We start from the raw sequence: 19943 nt of genomic DNA on the forward strand, positions 1-19943 counted from the left end.
TTCATTTGTTGTAATCCACTATTCCCTGCTGTTATGCTACTTATACCAGAAGCTTTGATTTACAGTCAAGTAATTATCATCAAGGGTAGTACTTGGGAATTCACAAATCTTTGATGAAAATACTACCTAATTTCCCAGTACTTTCAAAGTATATGCACACTTAACTTTTTATTTTTAAATGTGTCACACATGCACACAATGCATTTTAGAAGTATGGCTACATGTGTGTGGGGTTCCCTGGTAGCTCAGATGGTAAAGAGTCTGCCTGCAATGCAGGAGACCCACATTCGATCCCTGGATGGGCAAGATCCCCTGGAGAAGGAAATGGCAACCCACTCCGGTGATCTTGCCTGGAGAATTCCATAGGCAGAGGAGCTCGGCAGGCTACGGTCCATGGGGTCGCAAAGAGTCAGACATGACTGAGTGACTAACACACACAAACACACACACACTCACACACACATGTGCATATATATTTAAGTAAAATCATATGAAACTGCTGGGTCTACAAAAATGGCAATTTTATATACTTCAACTCATGAGCAATCATATAATACATTTTTTCTCTCACCTTTTTTTACTTGGATCCCTGTTTCCTCTTTTCCCACTTCCACCTTACCCTGTCTATATCAGCTGTACTCTGCCCTTCTCACATATCCCCATGCTATCCTCTTCTCATGGCAATTCACATTAATAACCATGTATGTGTATATCTCCATACTCATGGAATCATGAACTCAGGTCTCCTGCATTGCAGGCAGATTCTTTACTGTCTGAGCCACTAGGGAAGGCCCATGGAATCACAAACAGGTACAAATATATCTGTGCATCTGTATGCGTGCCAGCCACCAAACTCATCATGTGAAACCTCAAACTTCCAGATTGCTTTTTTCTCTGTTGAAGGCTATCGCTAAATACTCTAATTCCTGCATTTGAATAATACTTATCTCCTTTTCTTGGCACTTATCTTTAAGGGATTTTAGCCTGGTTTTAAGTAGTTGCTTCACTTTTTTGACACTCATTCACTCGAATTCTCTTTCTTTTATTATATGCTAGAAACTAATCACAAATATTCAAGCTGCAAAGTATGGCAACGGGTTCACACAATCGATTAGTCATTCTTTCCTCGTTTCTTACTTCTGCCTCCATAAAATAACCCATTATTTTGCAAAGTTAAGAATAAGGATGTAAGAGAAGGAAATACTTTAACACCAGACCCAGAATTTCTTCTGTGAAGAAAAATGGCCTCCCAGAGCCATTTCTCTGGTTTCCATCTGTCAGAGCAAAGTTAATGATCAGGTAGGCAGTGGGGCCGCATGAAGAGACCTTAGAATTCATGTTAGAGAGGAGAGTGTTTCAAAGCTTAAAAGAGACAAGAGGTACAGCTTTACAGCAGATGTCATAGAAAACCTCAGCCACTCAGTGAAAGGTGACTTCTCCCCTCACTGTCTATAGTCATTGCCATTGAATTCCACTCTCCTTCCAGGAGATAATATTGATTTAATGGTGGGAGATCTCTGCTCAGTAACATGGGTAAATCTCCAGGGTGCTGGGCCACTGGGCTACTCCAGGGCTACACCACTCTGAGTTTTCTCACTAGGGAATTAGTCTTGACAGAGGGAGAAGGAGCTCAGGACTAAGAGGTGGAGGGTCTATGCCCTCTTCTCCACTCTGCCCTCGCCTGCCCCTGCCTGCATCTCCATAGTTCTTGGGTGGTGTTTGGCTTACACGTAAAGGTCTGCTGTGTGACCAGGCTGTTGTCCTTGGGCCATGGTCCTTTCTCTTATTTGGAAAGTTCTTTGTCATGAAATAAAAGGTCAATTCACAGGAATTTGGGGGTTGAAGTTCTCTCAAGATCAAGTGAGAAGACTCCATTTCTAAGATCTGTGATGGGTTTGCCTGGTAGGATCAGCTTGGGCCAGTCTTTTATCCTCAGCCAAGGGCCCCCTGGTCAGGCAGAGCACAGATCATTCTAGTTCTTGTGTGACTGAGGGCTGTTATTTATTTAGAAGCTGAGACTGCCCTCCTCCTGCCTGTCAAAAGGGTTTCAAAGCTGCCGCACCAGGAACTGTTTCAGATTACAAATTTCAGTGACTAATGACCCGTGTCCTCGCTTCAGTAGTGAAATCCCCAAATGGTCCTAGAAGAGAAGAGAAGTAAATCGTGACAGCTGCTTAGAGGGCATTTTAGAACTAAATCCCAGGAGAAATGCTTTTAGGTTCCAAGAGAGACATCCCCACTGAAGAAAAAGAAAATGAAAAGAGAGGGGGGAATAGTAGTATCAGAAGGTCACTGTTTGCAGCTCACTCAGGTGTGCTCTGCAGACCAACCCTCTACATCAGCGATTAGTAGTTGACCCTTGAGCTCCTCTACCTCCCAGAAAGCACAACAGAATCAGGTATCATGGGAAGTACACACACACACACACACACACACTCACACACACAATCCATATGTTCCTACCTGCAGGAAACAAGTTTCTGTGGGTGAGAGAATGAGGCCAGGTGATATTTCAAACAGAGTGTAATTTTAGCAGATCTATCAAGAACATTGATGTGGGAGGCTTCTTATTGTAATCCCGGAAGTCTTTTCATTTTTCCTTTGGAAAGTGTGAGAATAATTGTAATGCTGCTTCACTTCCAAAACTGGACAGTGAGTTAAAGAGCAGTAGTCGCTGACACAACAACAGTAACAACAGCAGCCAAAGCTTTTATCCTGGCCACCATGGAGTTTCTTGAAAGAACTTACCTTGTGAATGACAAAGCCACCAAGATGTACGCCTTCACACTAGACAGGTAATAGACATCTGATTCTGCTTCACAATTTTCTGTGTCTTGAATATTCACAAAGTCCCTAGATCCTACTGCTTCAGACTTGGAGACTTCTGCTGTTGCAACCCGGGGGCATTTTGCAAAATTTTATCAACCGTTGATCAACTTGTATAACTTATATTCTGAAAAGGTCATACTCTGTACAGTTGATTTGATTCCTTACATATCCTGAGAGCAAGAAGGATACATCTTATTAATATATTTTTATCTGTAGATTTTCTAAAAAAATTGATATATACAATCTAATGTGTTTACCTTTCTTTCCCTCAATTATTCCCACTTTTAAGATGGTAAATTTTAGTAAATTATATTTAGAAAGAATTAAGGTTTTTTTCAGCTATGTGGCAAATTGTGGTTACACTAATCTTAATTGCTGTTTGCTTAATTATATAATATCATTATCAAATATTCACACCTAGAATAAATATAGCTGAGTTTAATGTTCTACCTAGCTCTAATTCTTTTTATTATCTTCCACAGTGTATTCATTCACTTCCCCCTTATTTAGCAATTACTGATTGAACACATCTGGATATATAATGAAAACAAAAACATTCCTAGTCACAGATCTCTGTCTTCTTGAAAGTTTGAGTCTAATGTAGAATGTGTTTGAGAAATAGGCAATTACAAAATGGCATGTGTTTATTCTAGGAGCATTCAGTAAGAATATCTCAAGGGAACCTAGGTCTTTGCTGGACTTTGGGAGCCAGAGAAAGCTTTTCAGCAGTGATAGACTGAGAATTGAAAAAGAAAAAGGAGTTAGAGTGAAGTTAGGGAAACCCTACATAGAAGGTAGGGTTACAAAAGTTTGCCTGATTGAGGTAATTTCCCGGTAAAGATAGAGGCAAATAAGAATAAGATTTTGGTGCGTTTGGGGAATTCAGTCCAAGAGAAACGTACTCAGAATACATAGATAAATGAATGAGAATCTGTATTAGGAGTGGAATTTAAGAGAATACATACCCACAATAGTATGTTTAATATTTTTGTGCATTTCATGAAGCCAAATTAATATTCCAAAGAGTAGTGGCATTGTGTTTGATAGCATCAAATATTCGAGCAACTGCAAAGGGACTTTTCCTTAGGATATTTATAACTTTGCTTAAAAAATATACAATACTAATGCATATATATGGAATTTAGAAAGATGGTAACAATAACCCTGTGTACGAGACAGCAAAAGAGACACTGATGTATAGAACAGTCTTATGGACTCTGTGAGAGAGGGAGAGGGTGGGAAGATTTGGGAGAATGGCAGTGAAACATGTAAAATATCATGTATGAAATGAGTTGCCAGTCCAGGTTCAATGCACGATACTGCATGCTTGGGGCTGGTGCACTGGGACGACCCAGAGGGATGGAATGGGGAGGGAGGAGGGAGGAGGGTCCAGGATGGGGAACACATGTATACCTGTGGCGGATTCATTTTGATATTTGGCAAAACTAATACAATTATGTAAAGTTTAAAAATAAAATAAAATTTAAAAATATATATACAATAAAGAATCTAGCACATTATCTCATATTGTAAGAATTATTTTTTCTTGGAAAATAATATTAGATGTGATTTATTGAGATCATAAACAATAAAGCCTCATGTTAGGTCAGCAGAAATTTTAAACAACAAATTGTTAACACTATGGACACTATTAATAGAGCATTTCTACATGATGGAATTAATAGTATTTCCCTTCTCATTAAAATAGACCATTTAGCTCTCTGTGATGCAAATAAAGCAACTGTTTATGGTTATAGGGTCTCATTCACCTCATATATGGGTACAGTTTTCAGGATACAGTGATGATAAAAACTGTCAAGCTCATTTTTACTTTCTTTTCAAAGAGAAACAATAGAACCTATAGGACTCCTTGTCTTCACTGCCAAGGAAACTTTTAGCTGAGGTAGTATCAGTCCTCTAAGGGAAAGACATGTAGCTCTCTGTTCTTATGGCCTGATTCTCCCAAGGTTAGAGCCTGGTGGGGGAACTAAGATTCCACAAGCCACATGGGTGCTGCCAAAAACAACAAAAAAATTCCAAAGACACTTGAACCCACATAACATTATTTATCCTAATCCCTCATTTTGCCACATAGGAAAGGGAATTCCAAAGAGAATAAATACCATTCTTAAGGCTGGATGTCTGATTATAGCAGAGTTGGGATGTGGACTCACACCTCCTGTTTGTGAATTCTGTCCCCCTCCCCTCCCACTCTCCTGCAGACACACTAAATACAAAGCAATAAAGTGCTGATGTACTGATATTTGCTATAACATGAATAAACCCTGAAAGCATTATGCTAAATGAGAGAAAACTACATAATGTACGGGTCTCTTTGTAGAAAATATCCAAAATAGGCAATTTTATAAAGACAGGAAGTAGACTAGTGGTTTCTTGAGGTAGTACTGTCTGTGAGAAGATCGGGGATTTACTGGGTATGGAATTTCTTTTTGGGGTGATGAAAATGTTCTAAATTAGATTGTGGTGATGGTTGTTTGAGGGTGTGTTAGTCGCTCAGTCCAGTCTGACTTTTGCAACCCCATGGATTGTAGACTGCCAGTCTTCTCTGTCCATGGGATTATCCAGACAAGAATACTGGGGTGGGTGCCATTCCCTTCTCCAGGGGAACTTCCCAACCTAGGGATTGGATTGAACCTGGGTCTCCTGCATTGTAGGCAGATTTTTTATCATCTGAACCACCAGGGAAGCTTTATTTGGATATCAGATTAGTTGCTCAGTCATGTCCAACTATTTGTGACCCCATGGACTGTAGCCCGCCAGGCTCCTCTGTCCATGGGGATTCTCCAGGCAAGAATACCAGAGTGGGTAGCCATTCCCTTCTCCAGGGGATCTTCTCAACCCAGGGATCAAACCCAGGTCTCCCACATTGCAGGTGGATTCTTTACTGTCTGAGCCACCAGGGAAGCCCAAGAATATTGGAGCAGGTAGCCTATCCTTTCTCTAGGGGATCTTCCCATCCCAGGAATCCAACTGGAGTCTCCTGCATTGCAGGCAGATTCGTTACTAACTGAGCCACCAGGGAAGCAGCCTATTTGGATATAAATAGACATATATGTAAAGTTTCAGTGAGATGGGTAGAAAATTGTTTTGAGTGACTATATTACTTATTTAAAAGTAAACTTTGAAAACCAGTCACTCTCAATAGCTTGAAGTGCTTAATTAAAATACACTTACATCTATAGTCTGAACTTTCCCATATACCACTCTTTTAAACCTTTCCTCTCCCAGTCACTGCCCATGATACCACACGGCCTCTGTTACTGTCGGCTGGTTTGCCATGTCCCCCCTCTGCTAGGACATAAAGCTTCTTAGATCAAGAGCTTTGTTTGTATCAAGGACATGGTATCATTATCACCTTTGATGGGGCAGATGTATGATAGACATGCAATACATTTGTTGAATGGATGAATACATGAAGTGGTGGAAATGCCATGGTGGGACCTAAGCTTTTATTTCCTCTCCCAACAAGACTAGTTATTTGAGGTTCTTGGGAAAAGTAATGTTAAAGTACAAAAACAAAGTGATTTTATGTAGTCAACGTATACATAAGAGGTTAAAAAATTATCTAGTTGGCCAAAAATGTTGAACAATCTATTTGGCCGGCCCAATATTACCAGTTCCACTTCAAAGGTATAGAAACAAAAACGTTTAACCTCTAAAACCAAATGAAAATAAGACACAAATTTAAAAAATAAAAATGATTCTCCAAGGTCACAAAATAAAGCTCCACTCTTTAATTCCTTTTTAAAGGGATGAACTCAAAGTTCTAGGCTACTGATGTCAAATTTTCTAATGTTTCATTATTTTTCTTCTCTGTTTCTACCTCCCCCTCTCCCGCCTTTTTTTTTCTCTTTGATACTTCAGTAAATTTCTTTGCTCCACCCTATTGCTCCTGCTCTTCAAAGCCTCAGCCATATTTGAATGGGTGGGAATTCTGGTGATTTACTCCTTGACAGATTCACATTCCATTTTTTTATATATTCTAGCATTTGCTTTCTAGAACCTATGTTTTAAAATTCTTAGAATTTGCATCACTTTCAGACTGAGGGCCTGTCCTACGTCTAGAGATAGTTAGATCACTTTGGTCTTATGAGACGATGAGGAATATATTTTAACTTCGGTTTTTAACTTCTTTTGGAATTGTAGACCCTTTGGGGAGTTCAGTGAAGATGGTGGGCTCCTGCCTCTCCCGATAAAACACACATATACATGTATGAACACACTACATCCAATTTCAGTACCACTTTTGGATTTCTGGCTTTTCTTGCTTCAAGAAACAATCTCAGCTCCTGTCCTTGTCTAGGACAAGGTAGCAGCATTAAAAGTAAAAACTGGCCAGGTTTTGTGCACTTTTCCTCTTGTGGCATTGCACACAGGCTGTGCCTCTGGTAGGAGTCCTGTCATGCTCTGCCTTCAAAAATGCTCCAAGGTAAGTTCACTCACCACCTGGTTTTCTCTGCCTACAAGGTTATGCAAAACAGAAAATAAAGCAAAGTAAACCAGTGATCATACGAACAATGCCAGAACGTTCGGTGACCCTGTCCGTCTCACACTGCCTTCTCAGCACAAAGAAAAAGCAAACCTCCACCATGCTCTCCTATTAGTTCTCTGGCTCCGCTGAGTCAATGACCATTGGTGACTAACATTACTATGCTATATGGTTGCTAATTATCAGTGTGTAAAACATTACAAAGGTGAAAATCTATAGATATAGGAACTATATGTGTCTTTTGCCCAATGGTTCTTATTCCAATTAGATTACTTAGAATTCTTCAAAATCCTGAGTGCTATTAACATCACCAGCAAAAGCATTCTGAAGCCAATTTGTCAACATACATGAAATTCCTTAAAATGTAGATATTCTTTAACCAAGTAATTCCCCTTTCAGGATTACATTTTGAGGAAATAATAATATATTAAGTAAAGATTAAATATAAGGATATGAATCACAGCAGAGCTTATACAAGCAAATAATTGGAAGATTCAATTATTCAATTTTAGGAAGTATTGTGACATATCTATACTAAATATAATGTTCTCTATATTGAACTAATGACATAGAATATTTATTAAATTGAGAAAATGTTAATAATATATACAGCTAAAAATTAGGTCCCAAAGCTGTATCTTTGGTAGAATCCCCAGCCCACCCCCACTGAGTTGCAGTCATGTGATCTGGGTAGAGTTTACCCCACTCTCAGCTCTAGGAGTCAGTGTGGTTGGGTTTAACTAGTCTTCTGGCTGTAACAAGGTCTAAGCCAATTAGCCCATCCATATTCCTCTGGCTTTAAAGGCTGGCCAAATCAGCACGCAACTCAGGACTCCTGTTTAGCAGTTGGGAGAATGAACACTCTTTCTCCCTGTATAAGAAAATACAAGTACACAGTCCTGATTACTGTGGGCAACTGTTCCACTTTATGATAAATGTTAAGCCTGCGGTAAGAGTAGTAGAGAACTGCAGAGCAATGGCTCTGGAGCTTTGATAAATCAGGCCTGATGCCTCTAGATGTTTTCAGCTGAAAAACTAATAATTCCCATGTATTGATCTACCTAGCATGAGCTTTGTTTTCTGTACTTGCAATGAAAAACATTCTAATTAATATGGACTCGAAGAAAAAAGTGAATCACAACAAACTGAAAAATTCTTAAAGAGATGGGAATACCAGACTACTTTATTTGTCTCCTGAGAAACAGGAAGTTAGACTATTAACTATTTAACAGGAAGTTAAATAGTTAGAAGATGCTCAGTTACATGCTTAGTTCCATAGTTAGACATGGAACAACTGACTGGTTCAAAATTGGGAAAGGAGTACATCAAGGCTGTATATTGTCATCCTGCTTATTTAACTTGTATGCAGAGTACATCATATGAAATGCCAGACTGGATGAATCACAAGTTGAAATCAACAGTTCTGGGAGAAATATCAACAACCTCAAGATATGCAGTATTATCACTCTAATGGCAGAAAGTGAAGAGGAACTAAAGAGCCTCTTAATGAAGGTGAAAGAAGAGAGTGAAAATGCTGGCTTGAAACTCAACAGTCAAAAAACTAAGATCATGGCATCCAGTCCCATCAATGCATGGAAAATAGAAGGGGAAAAAGTGGAAACAGTGACAGATTTATTTTCTTGGGCTCCAAAATCACTGTGGATGGTGACTGCAACCATGAAATTAGAAGGCACTTGCTCTTTGGAAGAAAAGCTATGAGGAGTCTAGACATCATATTAAAAAGCAGAGACATCACTTTGCCAACAAAGGTCTGTATAGTCAAAGAAGTGAAAGTGTGAGTCTCCCAGTCATGTCTGAATCTTTGCAACCCTGTGGACTATAGCCTGCCAGGCTCCTCTTTCCATGGAGTCATCCAGGCAAGAATACTGGAATGGGCTGCCATTTCCTTCTCCAAAGGATCTTCCTGAACTAGGGATCGAATCTGGGTCTCCTGCATTGTAGGCAGATTCTTTACCATCTGAGCCACCAAGGAAGCCCTAGTGGGCTTAGTCAATGCTATGGTTTTTCCAGTAGTCATGTACGGATGTGAGAGTTGGACCATAAACAGGCTGAGTGCTGAAGAACTGATGCTTTCAAATTGTGGTGCTGGAAAAGACTCTTGAGAGGTCCCTTGAGAGGCTGCAAGATCAAACCAGTCAATCTTAAAGGAAATCAACCCTGAATATTCACTGGAAGGACTAATACTGAAGCTGAAGCTCCAATACTTTGGTCACCTGATGTGAAGAGCTGACTCACTGGAAAAGACCCTGATGCTGGGAAAGATTGAAGGCAAAAGGAGAAGGGTGTGGCAGAGGATGAGATGGTTAGATAGTATCACCGACTTAATGGACATGAATTTGAGCAAAATCCAGGAGATGGTGGAGGACAGAGAAGCCTGGTGTGCTACAGTCCATGGGGTCACAAAGTGTTGGACACGACTTAGTGAGTGAACGACAGCTACAACTAAGTTAAAAAAGTGCGTTTATATATTACAAAGCTAAACAAAAACTATCAATAATATTTGTCTCTTGGAAGTATGTTTATTAGTGATTTTTCCCTCTGTTTTGTACCTTTTTGTAATTCCAGTTTTTCTATAATGAATATGTATGCTATTTTATTCAGAAAAATATATAATGATAATTAGAATTATACTCAAGAAAATTAGAGATACCAAAGGAACATTTCATGCAAAAATGGGCTCAATAAAGAACAGAAATGGTATGGACCTAACAGAAGCAGAAGATATTAAGAAGAGGTGGCAAGAATACACAGAAGAACTGTACAAAAAAGATCTTCATGACCCAGATAATCATGATGGTGTGATCACGCACCTAGAGCTAAGACATCCTGGAATGTGAAGTCAAGTGGGCCTTAAAAAGCATCACTATGAACAAAGCTAGTGGAGGTGATGGAATTCCAGTTGAGCTATTTCAAATCCTGAAAGATGATGCTGTGAAAGTCCTGAACTCAATATGCCAGCAAATTTGGAAAACTCAGCAGTGGCCACAGGACTGGAAAAGGTCAGTTTTCATTCCAATCCCAAAGAAAGGCAATGCCAAAGAATGCTCAAACTACTGCACAATTGCACTCATCTCACATGCCAATAAAGTAATGTTCAAAATTCTCCAAGCCAGGCTTCAGCAATACGTGAACCGTGAACTTCCAGATGTTCAAGCTGGTTTTAGAAAAGGCAGAAGAACCAGAGATCAAATTGCCAACATCCACTGGATCCTAGAAAAAGGAAGAGAATTCCAGAAAAACATCTATTTCTGCTTTATTGACTATGCCAAAGCCTTTGACTGTGTGGATCACAATAAACTGGAAAATTCTGAAAGAGATGGGAATACCAGACCACCTGACCTGCCTCTTGAGAAACCTATATGCAGGTCAGGAAGCAACAGTTAGAACTGGACATGGAACAACAGACTGGTTCCAAATAGCAAAAGGAGTATGTCAAGGCTGTATCTTGTCACCCTGCTTATTTAACTTCTATGCAGAGTACATCATGAGAAACGCTGGACTGGAAGAAGCACAAGCTGGAATCAAGATTGCCGGGAGAAATATCAATAACCTCAGATATGCAGATGACACCACCCTTATGGCAGAAAGTGAAGAGGAACTAAAAAGCCTCTTGATGAAAGTGAAAGAGGAGAGTGAAAAAGTTGACTTAAAGCTCAGCATTCAGAAGATGAAGATCATGGCATCTGGTTCCATCACTTCATGGGAAATAGATGGGGAAACAGTGGAAACAGTGTCAGATGTTATTTTTGGGGGCTCCAAAATCACTGCAGATGGTGATTGCAGCCCTGAAATTAAAAGACGCTTACTCCTTGGAAGGAAAGTTATGACCAACCTAGATAGCATATTGAAAAGCAGAGACATTACTTTGCCAACAAAGGTCTGTCTAGTCAAGGCTATGGTTTTTCCAGTGCCCATGTATGGATGTGAAAGTTGGACTGTGAAGAAAGCTGAGCGCTGAAGAATTGATGCTTTTGAACTGTGGTGTTGGAGAAGACTCTTGAGAGTCCCTTGGACTGCAAGGAGATCCAACCAGTCCATCCTAAAGGAGATCTGTCCTGGGTGTTCTTTGGAAGGAATGATGCTAAAGCTGAAACTCCGGTACTTTGGCCACCTCATGAGAAGAGTTGACTCATTGGAAAAGACTCTGATGCTGGGAGGGATTGGGGGCAGGAGGAGAAGGGGATGACAGAGGATGATATGGCTGGATGGCATCATTGACTCGATGGACATGAGTTTGGGTAAACTCCAGGGGTTTGTGACGGACAGGGAGGCCTGGCATGCTGCAGTTCATGGGGTTGCAAAGAGTCGGACATGACTGAGCAACTGAACTGAACTGAACTGAGAATTATAATCATAAATATCATTTAAGCCAAAACCATCAGATCTTTTTTCTGGATGGTGATAAGACCAATGAAGTAACTCTTCAAGTGGAGGAAAATAATTTATTTCTATCTTTATGCCTTTCAAAGCCATGAATGCAAGTTCTTCTAAGAATCTTATTAATGCCTTCTAATAAGTTTAATAAAACCATAAGCCTGAGTAGTTCGAGATGACTGTGGAGGTAAACTTTAGTTTTAAGCGTACTGATGTTTAGATAGAGAGGCAATGTGGGCACAGTGCAAACAAGGCTGAGTTTGGAGTCCCAGCTCTGCCACCTCCCAGCTATCTGACCTCAGGAAATTACTTAAAGTCTCTGAATCCTAGTTACTTCAGTAAGAAATGTGTTGTTTGTTGTTTAGTTGTTCAGTTGTGTCTGATCTTCTGTGACCCCATAGACTGTAACCAACAGGCTCCTCTCTGTGGCACTGGATTAATGTCATCCACAATCTTTGCATCTGTGAAATTCTATATTTCTATAAATGGCTTCATATTTCTATGAATTCTTTATACTTGAATAGAACAAAAATGCACTGTCTCTTGGGAAGTACAAGTAGGTTTAACTCTCATGGGGCTTCCCTAGTGGCTCAGTGGTAAAGAATCTGCTTGTCAAATGCAGGAGATGTGAGTTTGATACCTGGGTTGGGAAGATCCCCTGGAGAAGGAAATGGAAAACCACTCCAGTATTCTTGTCTGGGAAATCCCATGGAGAAAGGAGCCTGGTGGGCTATGGTCCAAGGGGTCTCAAAGGAGTCTGACATGACTTAGCGGCTAAAGAACAACAACAACAAACTCTAATTACAATTTTGATAGATCGGTAGAGATTTCTACAAAGCTGTGTTAAAGGTCCATATGGACTCAGCAGGAAAGAGTGCTATAACCTATTAACAATGTGACTGTTGGGAAGAAAGACAGTGATGGCATGCCACAGTGAGTATTTCCATCACCAGGCTGGCTCATACACACATTACTCATTAATAATAATAATAATCTCATCACTGCCCCTTTCTAAATTTATAGCAGTGCCCAAAATCTTTTCAGTGAAGTAGCTGGGAAGGAAATGGATCAAAATGTATTTGCTTCCTTTCTCCTTTTTTTTTGATCTCTTTTAAAAAATGAATTTATCTTTGGCTGCACTGGGTATTCCTTGCTGTGTGTAAGCTTTCTCTAGTTGCAGCGATCGGGGGCTACTCCTTGTTGCAGGTGCGTATGTTTTTTTTTTTTTTTTCTTCATTGTGGTGGCTTCTATTGTTGCGGTGGGTTCTCTTGTTGTGGAGCATGGGCTTTAGGGTGCTTGGGCTCAGTAGTTGTAGCTCGAAAGCTTAGATGCCCCACTGCACGTGGAATCTTCCTGGACCAGGGATTAAATCTATGTGCCCTGCATTGTTAGGCAGATTCTCAACCACTGGACCACCAGGGAAGTCCCTCGTTTGCTATCTCTTAATTAGAGCTGTGGGTGTGTGTGAGTGCTTAGTTGCTTCAGTCATGCCTATGACCCTATGGACTGTAGCCCACCAGGCTCCTCTGTCCACAGGATTCTCCAGGCAAGAATACTGGAGTGGGTTGCCATGCCCTCCTCCAGGGGATCTTCCTGAGCCGGGGATCAAACTTGCATCTGCCTGTGTCTCCTGCATTGCAAGCAGATTCTTTCACACACTGAGTCACCTGCAAAGCCCTAATCAGGGGTTCAGTTCAGTTCAGTCGCTCAGTCGTGTCCGACTCTTTGTGACCCCGTGAATTGCAGACACCAGGCCTCCCTGTCCACCACCAACTCCCGGAGTTCACTCAAACTTACATCTATTGAGTTGGTGATGCCATCCAGCCATCTCATCCTCTGTCATCCCCTTCTCCTCCTGCCCCCAATCCCTCCCAGCATCAGAGTCTTTTCCAATGAGTCAACTCTTCTCATGAGGTGGCCAAAGTATTGGAGTTTCAGCTTTAGCATCATTCCTTCCAAAGAACTCCCAGGACTGATCTCCTTTAGAATGGACTGGTTGGATCTCCTTGCAGTCCAAGGGACTGTAAAGAGTCACTAAATATGAGTTTGCTTATATAAAAACAAAACTTTCTTGAAACTGAGAATTCAGAAGAGAATGTCTTGCTTGTTCCTTACACTGGATGTTTCACCTGGAAGGAGCTGTGAATTCTAAGTTCCGAGCTAGTCAGCAAATGTCCTCATAGCTGTTCTGAGAATGCGTAGGGCTGTCAGTGAGAAGTTTGTTTGCAACCATGTTCACTTCTTGCTTCTGTCAAACTTGTCCACAGCGTGGAACTCCAGCAGAAACCCTTGAATAAAGATCAGTGTCGTGGAGAAAAGCCAGAGGAGCTGGAGGCAGGAGCCATCCATCACTGCCACCACAACCGCAAGGCCACAGAGGACAGGGCGCAGGAGCAAACCTGTGCCGAGTGGAGGCTCCGCGCTGCTTCAGGAGTATGCTTAGTTTTCATGATTGCAGAGGTCGTGGTATTTCTCAAAACGTCTCCAATTAAACAAGCGAATGAAACCCCCGCATCATTACAGGAGGGTTGTCTAAAGTGTTTCTTTTAAAAAGAGACTGAGTATTTTCTGTACACTTAAAGTAACAATATGCTCATTGTAGATAAGTTGGAAAATAGAAGGAAGCAAAATAATATTCATCAAAATCCCACAATCGAATGATAATATTATGGAGTATTATGGAGCCAATAACATTATGGAGTATTTTTGTACAGTATATTTTCTATTCATAGCTCACACATTTTTAAAATATAACTGAGAGCATGCTGAATGCTTTTTGCCATGCCATCAAATAATCTTCAAAAAACATTTCTCTGCCTGAAAATATTCTATAATATGCTCTTGTGATTTTTCATAACCATCTCTCCATTGTTAGAAATTTAGGGAGTTTTTTTCCTGCTTATGGACAATGATACAGTGAAAAATCTTGATAAAACTCTGCCTGCTTTTCTGGTTTATCCCTTCAAAGAGATTCCTGAAAGTGGAAATTGTTAGTTGAAGAATATGAATATTTTTATTACTTCTTTGTGCACGTTGTCAAACTGCTATCTAGAAAGCTTGAAACAATTCCTGGGTCTGCCACCTTTGCAGAATGACTCTCTCCAAATCATTACTAGAATTTATTTCAATCTTTTAAAAATCTTTGCTAATGTATAGATGAATATGCTTTATTTTAATATGCATTCCTTTGTTACTGTTAATATTATTTGCATGTTTATTAGTGATCTCTATTTCCCTCTGCTAATGTATTAGTGATCTGTATTTTGTCAGATAATTTGTAATTCTCTATATTGATCTCTGGGAGCTCTTTATATATTAGGATCTTAAACTTCTGTTACATTTGTTATAAGCACTATTCTAATTTGTCATTTACTTTTTTAAAATTTTGGTTTAATTTTTGGTTTGCCTTAGAGAAGTTTCAAATTTTATATAGGTAATTCTATCAAACATTTCATTTTGAACTGATTTATTTTATTATAGTAGTCTTCCACTATTTTAGTGCTTAGTAAGCCTTTCCTATCTATGGAGAAGATAAATATCACTGTGTTGTTCAATTTTTCACATTTAATTTTAAATTGATATGAAATTATATATGCTCTCAGGATTGAAAATTCTCTTTCTAACGAGCTAACCAAGATTTCAGCATCATTTATGGAATAGTTCATTATTTCTTCCATTGATTTTTGTCCATATTACTTTTTTATTTTCTTTAAATTTATTGTTAATTGTAGGATAATTGCTGTACAATGCATTGGTTTCTGCTGTACAACAACGTGAATCAGCCATAAGTAGACATATATCACCTCCCTCTTGAACTTAATAGAGTTCGGTTCTGAGGTGTTTTATTGACCTGTGTTGCTGATCTGTTGGCAGTTAACATATTAATGTAGGTTTACATGTTGTAATGTCTGTTGTTCTTCCCTCATTATGCTTTAACAGAAAAAAAATATAAAGCTGTTCACTCCTGTTTATTATTCTAATTGAACATGAAAATAATTTTGTTCAGCTTCCTTCAAAATTTAATTATGATTTCATTGTATATGAATTAATTTGGGAACACAAATCTTCTTAATATACTCAGTTTTTCCTTCTGGGAATACAGTATGTTTCCCCATTTACCCCAATACTCTACATCTCTCTTCAAGGTTCTGTGGTTTTAGTTTGCTTGTTTAAAGACATGGCCAATCTATTTCTTGCAAGGTTTATAGCAGTTTTGTGTGTTTCGTTTATTCTTTCCAGAGGTCAGTGAGGTCTCCCTTTTCTCACGTCCTACTTTGTAGATCATTACTTATTGTATTTTGGAAAGTTTTCATTTTGTATATTCACTTTGAATTCGATAATGTATTTGAACTACTGCCATTCCAAATGTATCTCAGTTAATTTTCCTTGTTCCTGTCATCCCTCCTCCCCATCCCAGGAGATAACCCTCTTTTGTTCAAAGATGTTTATTTCTCCTTGCTTTCAATAGTTACTTCTCTTCTGTATGTTTCATATTTTTATCATGTTAAATAATATGTTAAATCAAGTCATATGTTCAACTATTTAACTGTTAAGTGAAATATTTCCTGAGGGGTTAAGCATTTTTATTATGTTAACAAAGTATTCTTCTTGTCCTCCTAGTTTTTTAATGGTTAACAAATAATCAAGGATGAGTATTGCCTTTTATCAAAAACCTGTTAAGTTCATTCTGTTTTAAAACGTTTGGCCTATTGTCGATGTGCGTTGTATTAGGAGATCACCATGCATTTCTGACATTATGATGACAACAGCTAATATTTATTTATGCTTACTATGTGCTGGGAGCTGCGATGAGTGCTTATGAAGTACCTTACTTAACCTTGATGACATTCCTGAGAGATAGGTCCTATTATAAATTGCAGTTTATAGACCATAAAGCTGAAGCACAAAGAGTAAAGTATTGACTTTAGTAACATACCTATCAGTGGCAGGCAGTTTGAATCCAGGGCTTATGTTCTCAGGCTCCCATATGGTGCCTCTGAACTTGACTTGGTGGACCATCCTCTCAATGCATTGCTCAATCTGAGTCACTGATACTTTTTTGGGGATTTTTATACCTTTTTTCGTCATTGAAATTTAACTATAGCTTTCTGTTTGGAACTACTTTTCTAGGTTTTTGAATCTGAATTATGCATATTGAAATGAAAATTTTAGTTTTAATAATTTCCTTTTTATATAAAAAAGCTGAAAGTTTATATGGCGTTGAAATTATCCTTTCCTTTTTAAGAACTCCCTAATAAATTTTCTGACTTCAGAGACATTCTTGGATATAATCTTTTGATATATTTTAGCTTCTTTCTCATTCATGGACATATCAAAAATTTCTACTTCTTGAGTAAATTTTGGTTATTTATAAATCTCTAAATTGATTCATCTCAGAAATTGTAAAATTTATTATCATACAATGGAACATGATAGTCTCATATTGGTACTCTCTTTAATCCAGTTCCTTTCTCATTTTAATACTGTCTGTATATTTTTACTACTTTTCCTTAATATTAACTTCAGTTCAGTTCAGTCACTCAGTCGTGTCCGACTCTTTGCGACCCCATGAATTGCAGCATGCCAGGCCTCCCTGTCCATCACCAACTCCCGGAGTTCACTCAAACTTACATCCATTGAGTCGGTGATGCCATCCAGCCATCTCATCCTCTGTCATCCCCTTCTCCTCCTGCCCCCAATCCCTCCCAGCATCAGAGTCTTTTCCATTGAGTCAACTCTTCTCATGAGGTGGCCAAAGTACTGGAGTTTCAGCTTTAGCATCATTCCTTCCAAAGAATACCCAGGACTGATCTCCTTTAGAATGGACTGGTTGGATCTCCTTGCAGTCCAAGGGACTCTCAAGAGTCTTCTCCAGCACCACAGTTCAAAAGCATCATTCTTCAGCACTCAGCTTTCTTCACAGTCCAACTTTCACATCCATACATGACTACTGGAAAAACCATAGCCTTGACTAGACAGACCTTTGTTGGCAAAGTAATGTCTCTGCTTTTCAATATGCTATCTAGGTTGGTCATAACTTTCCTTCCAAGGAGTAAGCGTCTTTTAATTTCAGGGCTGCAATCACCATCTGCAGTGATTTTGGAGACCCCAAAAATAACATCTGACACTGTTTCCACTGTTTCCCCATCTATTTCCCACGAAGTGATGGGACCAGATGCCATGATCTTAGTTTTCTGAATGTTGAGCTTTAAGCCCACTTTTTCATTCTCCTCTTTCACTTTCATCAAGAGGCTTCTTAGTTCCTCTTCACTTTCTGCCATAAGGGTGGTGTCATCTGCATATCTGAGGTTATTGATATTTCTCCCGGCAATCTTGATTCCAGCTTGTGCTTCTTCCAGCCCAGCATTTCTCATGATATGCTCTGCATAGAAGTTAAATAAGCAGGGTGACAATATACAGCCTTGACGTACTGCTTTTCCTATTTGGAACCAGTCTGTTGTTCCATGTCCAGTTCTAACTGTTGCTTCCTGACCTGCATATAGTAGGTGTCTATTTATTTTATTGGTAAATATTTTTATTGAATATATTATTTTAATTTTCCTTCTGTTTTCTAATTCACAATCCTTGGCTTTAAAAATATTTTTACTTCCTCTATGTTTCTTTTGTCAGAGCTTTAGTCTTTATTGGATCTTTTAATATCTTAAGTTATATTCTTATTTAATATATTTATATCCTTTTTTTATTAATAACAAAGCTATGTATAGTCAAGAACAATCTAAAGGTTTTGGTATGCTATGTTATCTTATAATGTTTTTACCAAAATAATTTAAAATAACATTATAAACCACCTATATAGTTTTTGCCATAAACTACTAGTACTCTTGGGGCTTCTCTGGTGGCTCAGATGGTAAAGAATCTGCCTGCAATGTGGGGGACCTGGGTTTGATCCCTGGATTTGACCCCTGGGGTGGGAAGATCCCCTGGAGAAGGAATGGTTACCCACTCCAGAATTCTTGCCTGGAGAATTCCATGGACAGAAGAGCCTGGCAGGCTACAGTCCAGGTAGTCATAAAGAGTCAGACATGACTGAGCAACTAACAGTTTCATTTTTCAATACCTCTCTTACCACTATTACTTGTTACATTCTCTTACTGATATTTTGGCTTCATTTTCTCTTTATTATCCCAAATGGCTGCTAAATTAATAATCATCTAAGGCTAAAGGAGAATTTGCTAAGCTATTTTTTTGTACTACAATAGCAAGCAATCAGAATTAATTTGTTTCTTCAAGCTATTGAGTCTTCTGACCTATACACATAGACTTTCATAGCTTTTGGAAACTAGAAAACTTGAGGAGAGCTTGTTGTTGTTGTTCAGTCACCCAGTCGTGTCTAACTCTTTGCAACTCCATGGACTGCAGGATGCCATCTCCTGAAGTTTGCCCAAGTTTATGTCCATTGCATTGGTGATGCCATCCAGCCATCTCATCCTCTGACACCCTCTTTTCCTTCTGCCCTCAATCTTTCCCAGCATCAGGGAAGAGAGCCTAGACCCTTAATCAAATTCAAGATGAATCCAGAGTTGGTAAATAACCTTCTAGTCAAATTTTAAAAAATTAATGCCATATAATTTCTAGAGCCAGGGTAAGTCTTTTGAATGAATGACTTAATAACTTGATAGAGCTGCCAAGAAGTTACTTTTAGCAGCTCCAATCTGGAAAGCTCCTTCTGGAAATCCATTGATATCTATACTGGAGAGGCATTCTTTTTTATTAAGGAAATTTCATGAGATTGTACACAACTTTCAATTGCTTGTATAAGAGATCAACAACATGGAAAATCTAAAAAACAGAATCCATTTGAAACATGATATGAAAAAGTGACATTCTGGAAATTCATAGCCTTACAGATAAAGTACTGGTACCACGTACCACAGTCCATGGGGTTGCAAAGAGTTGGACATGACTTGGCGACTGAACACACATACACACCACCCCCATGTGAACACACCTCGCAGGATGCATAAACTGGCTTGTTTTCTCCACAATTTTATTCTATTTCTTTGCCCTGAAATCATGTGGATGCTGAGAACAGACACATAATCTCCCGGGGTGATGTCTAATTAATATTCTGGAATGAGATGGTCTTTCATTCACAAAACTCAGTTTCCTCTTTGTACCTTTCCAGGCCCTGTCACTTTGTTTCTAAAATGACATATTTTTAGAGGGGAAATGAGAAGCTACTCACTT

At 39.1% G+C, this 19943-nt stretch overlaps 1 protein-coding gene across 1 annotated transcript in view; it reads left to right on the top strand.

Annotated features, from left to right (window-relative positions):
• The first annotated feature begins 2724 nt into the window (after positions 1-2724).
• The window catches only part of SLC30A8 (solute carrier family 30 member 8), a 41808-nt gene continuing 24589 nt past the window's right edge, over positions 2725-19943 (top strand). The window contains exons 1-2 of the mRNA XM_045162757.1: positions 2725-2795; positions 14003-14168. Coding sequence (XP_045018692.1) covers positions 2725-2795; positions 14003-14168 — 237 coding nt within the window. The remainder of the gene's footprint in view (positions 2796-14002; positions 14169-19943) is intronic.

The sequence above is a fragment of the Bubalus bubalis genome, chromosome 15 (genome assembly GCF_019923935.1).
Source record: "Bubalus bubalis isolate 160015118507 breed Murrah chromosome 15, NDDB_SH_1, whole genome shotgun sequence".
NCBI classification, from domain to species: Eukaryota; Metazoa; Chordata; class Mammalia; order Artiodactyla; family Bovidae; genus Bubalus; species Bubalus bubalis.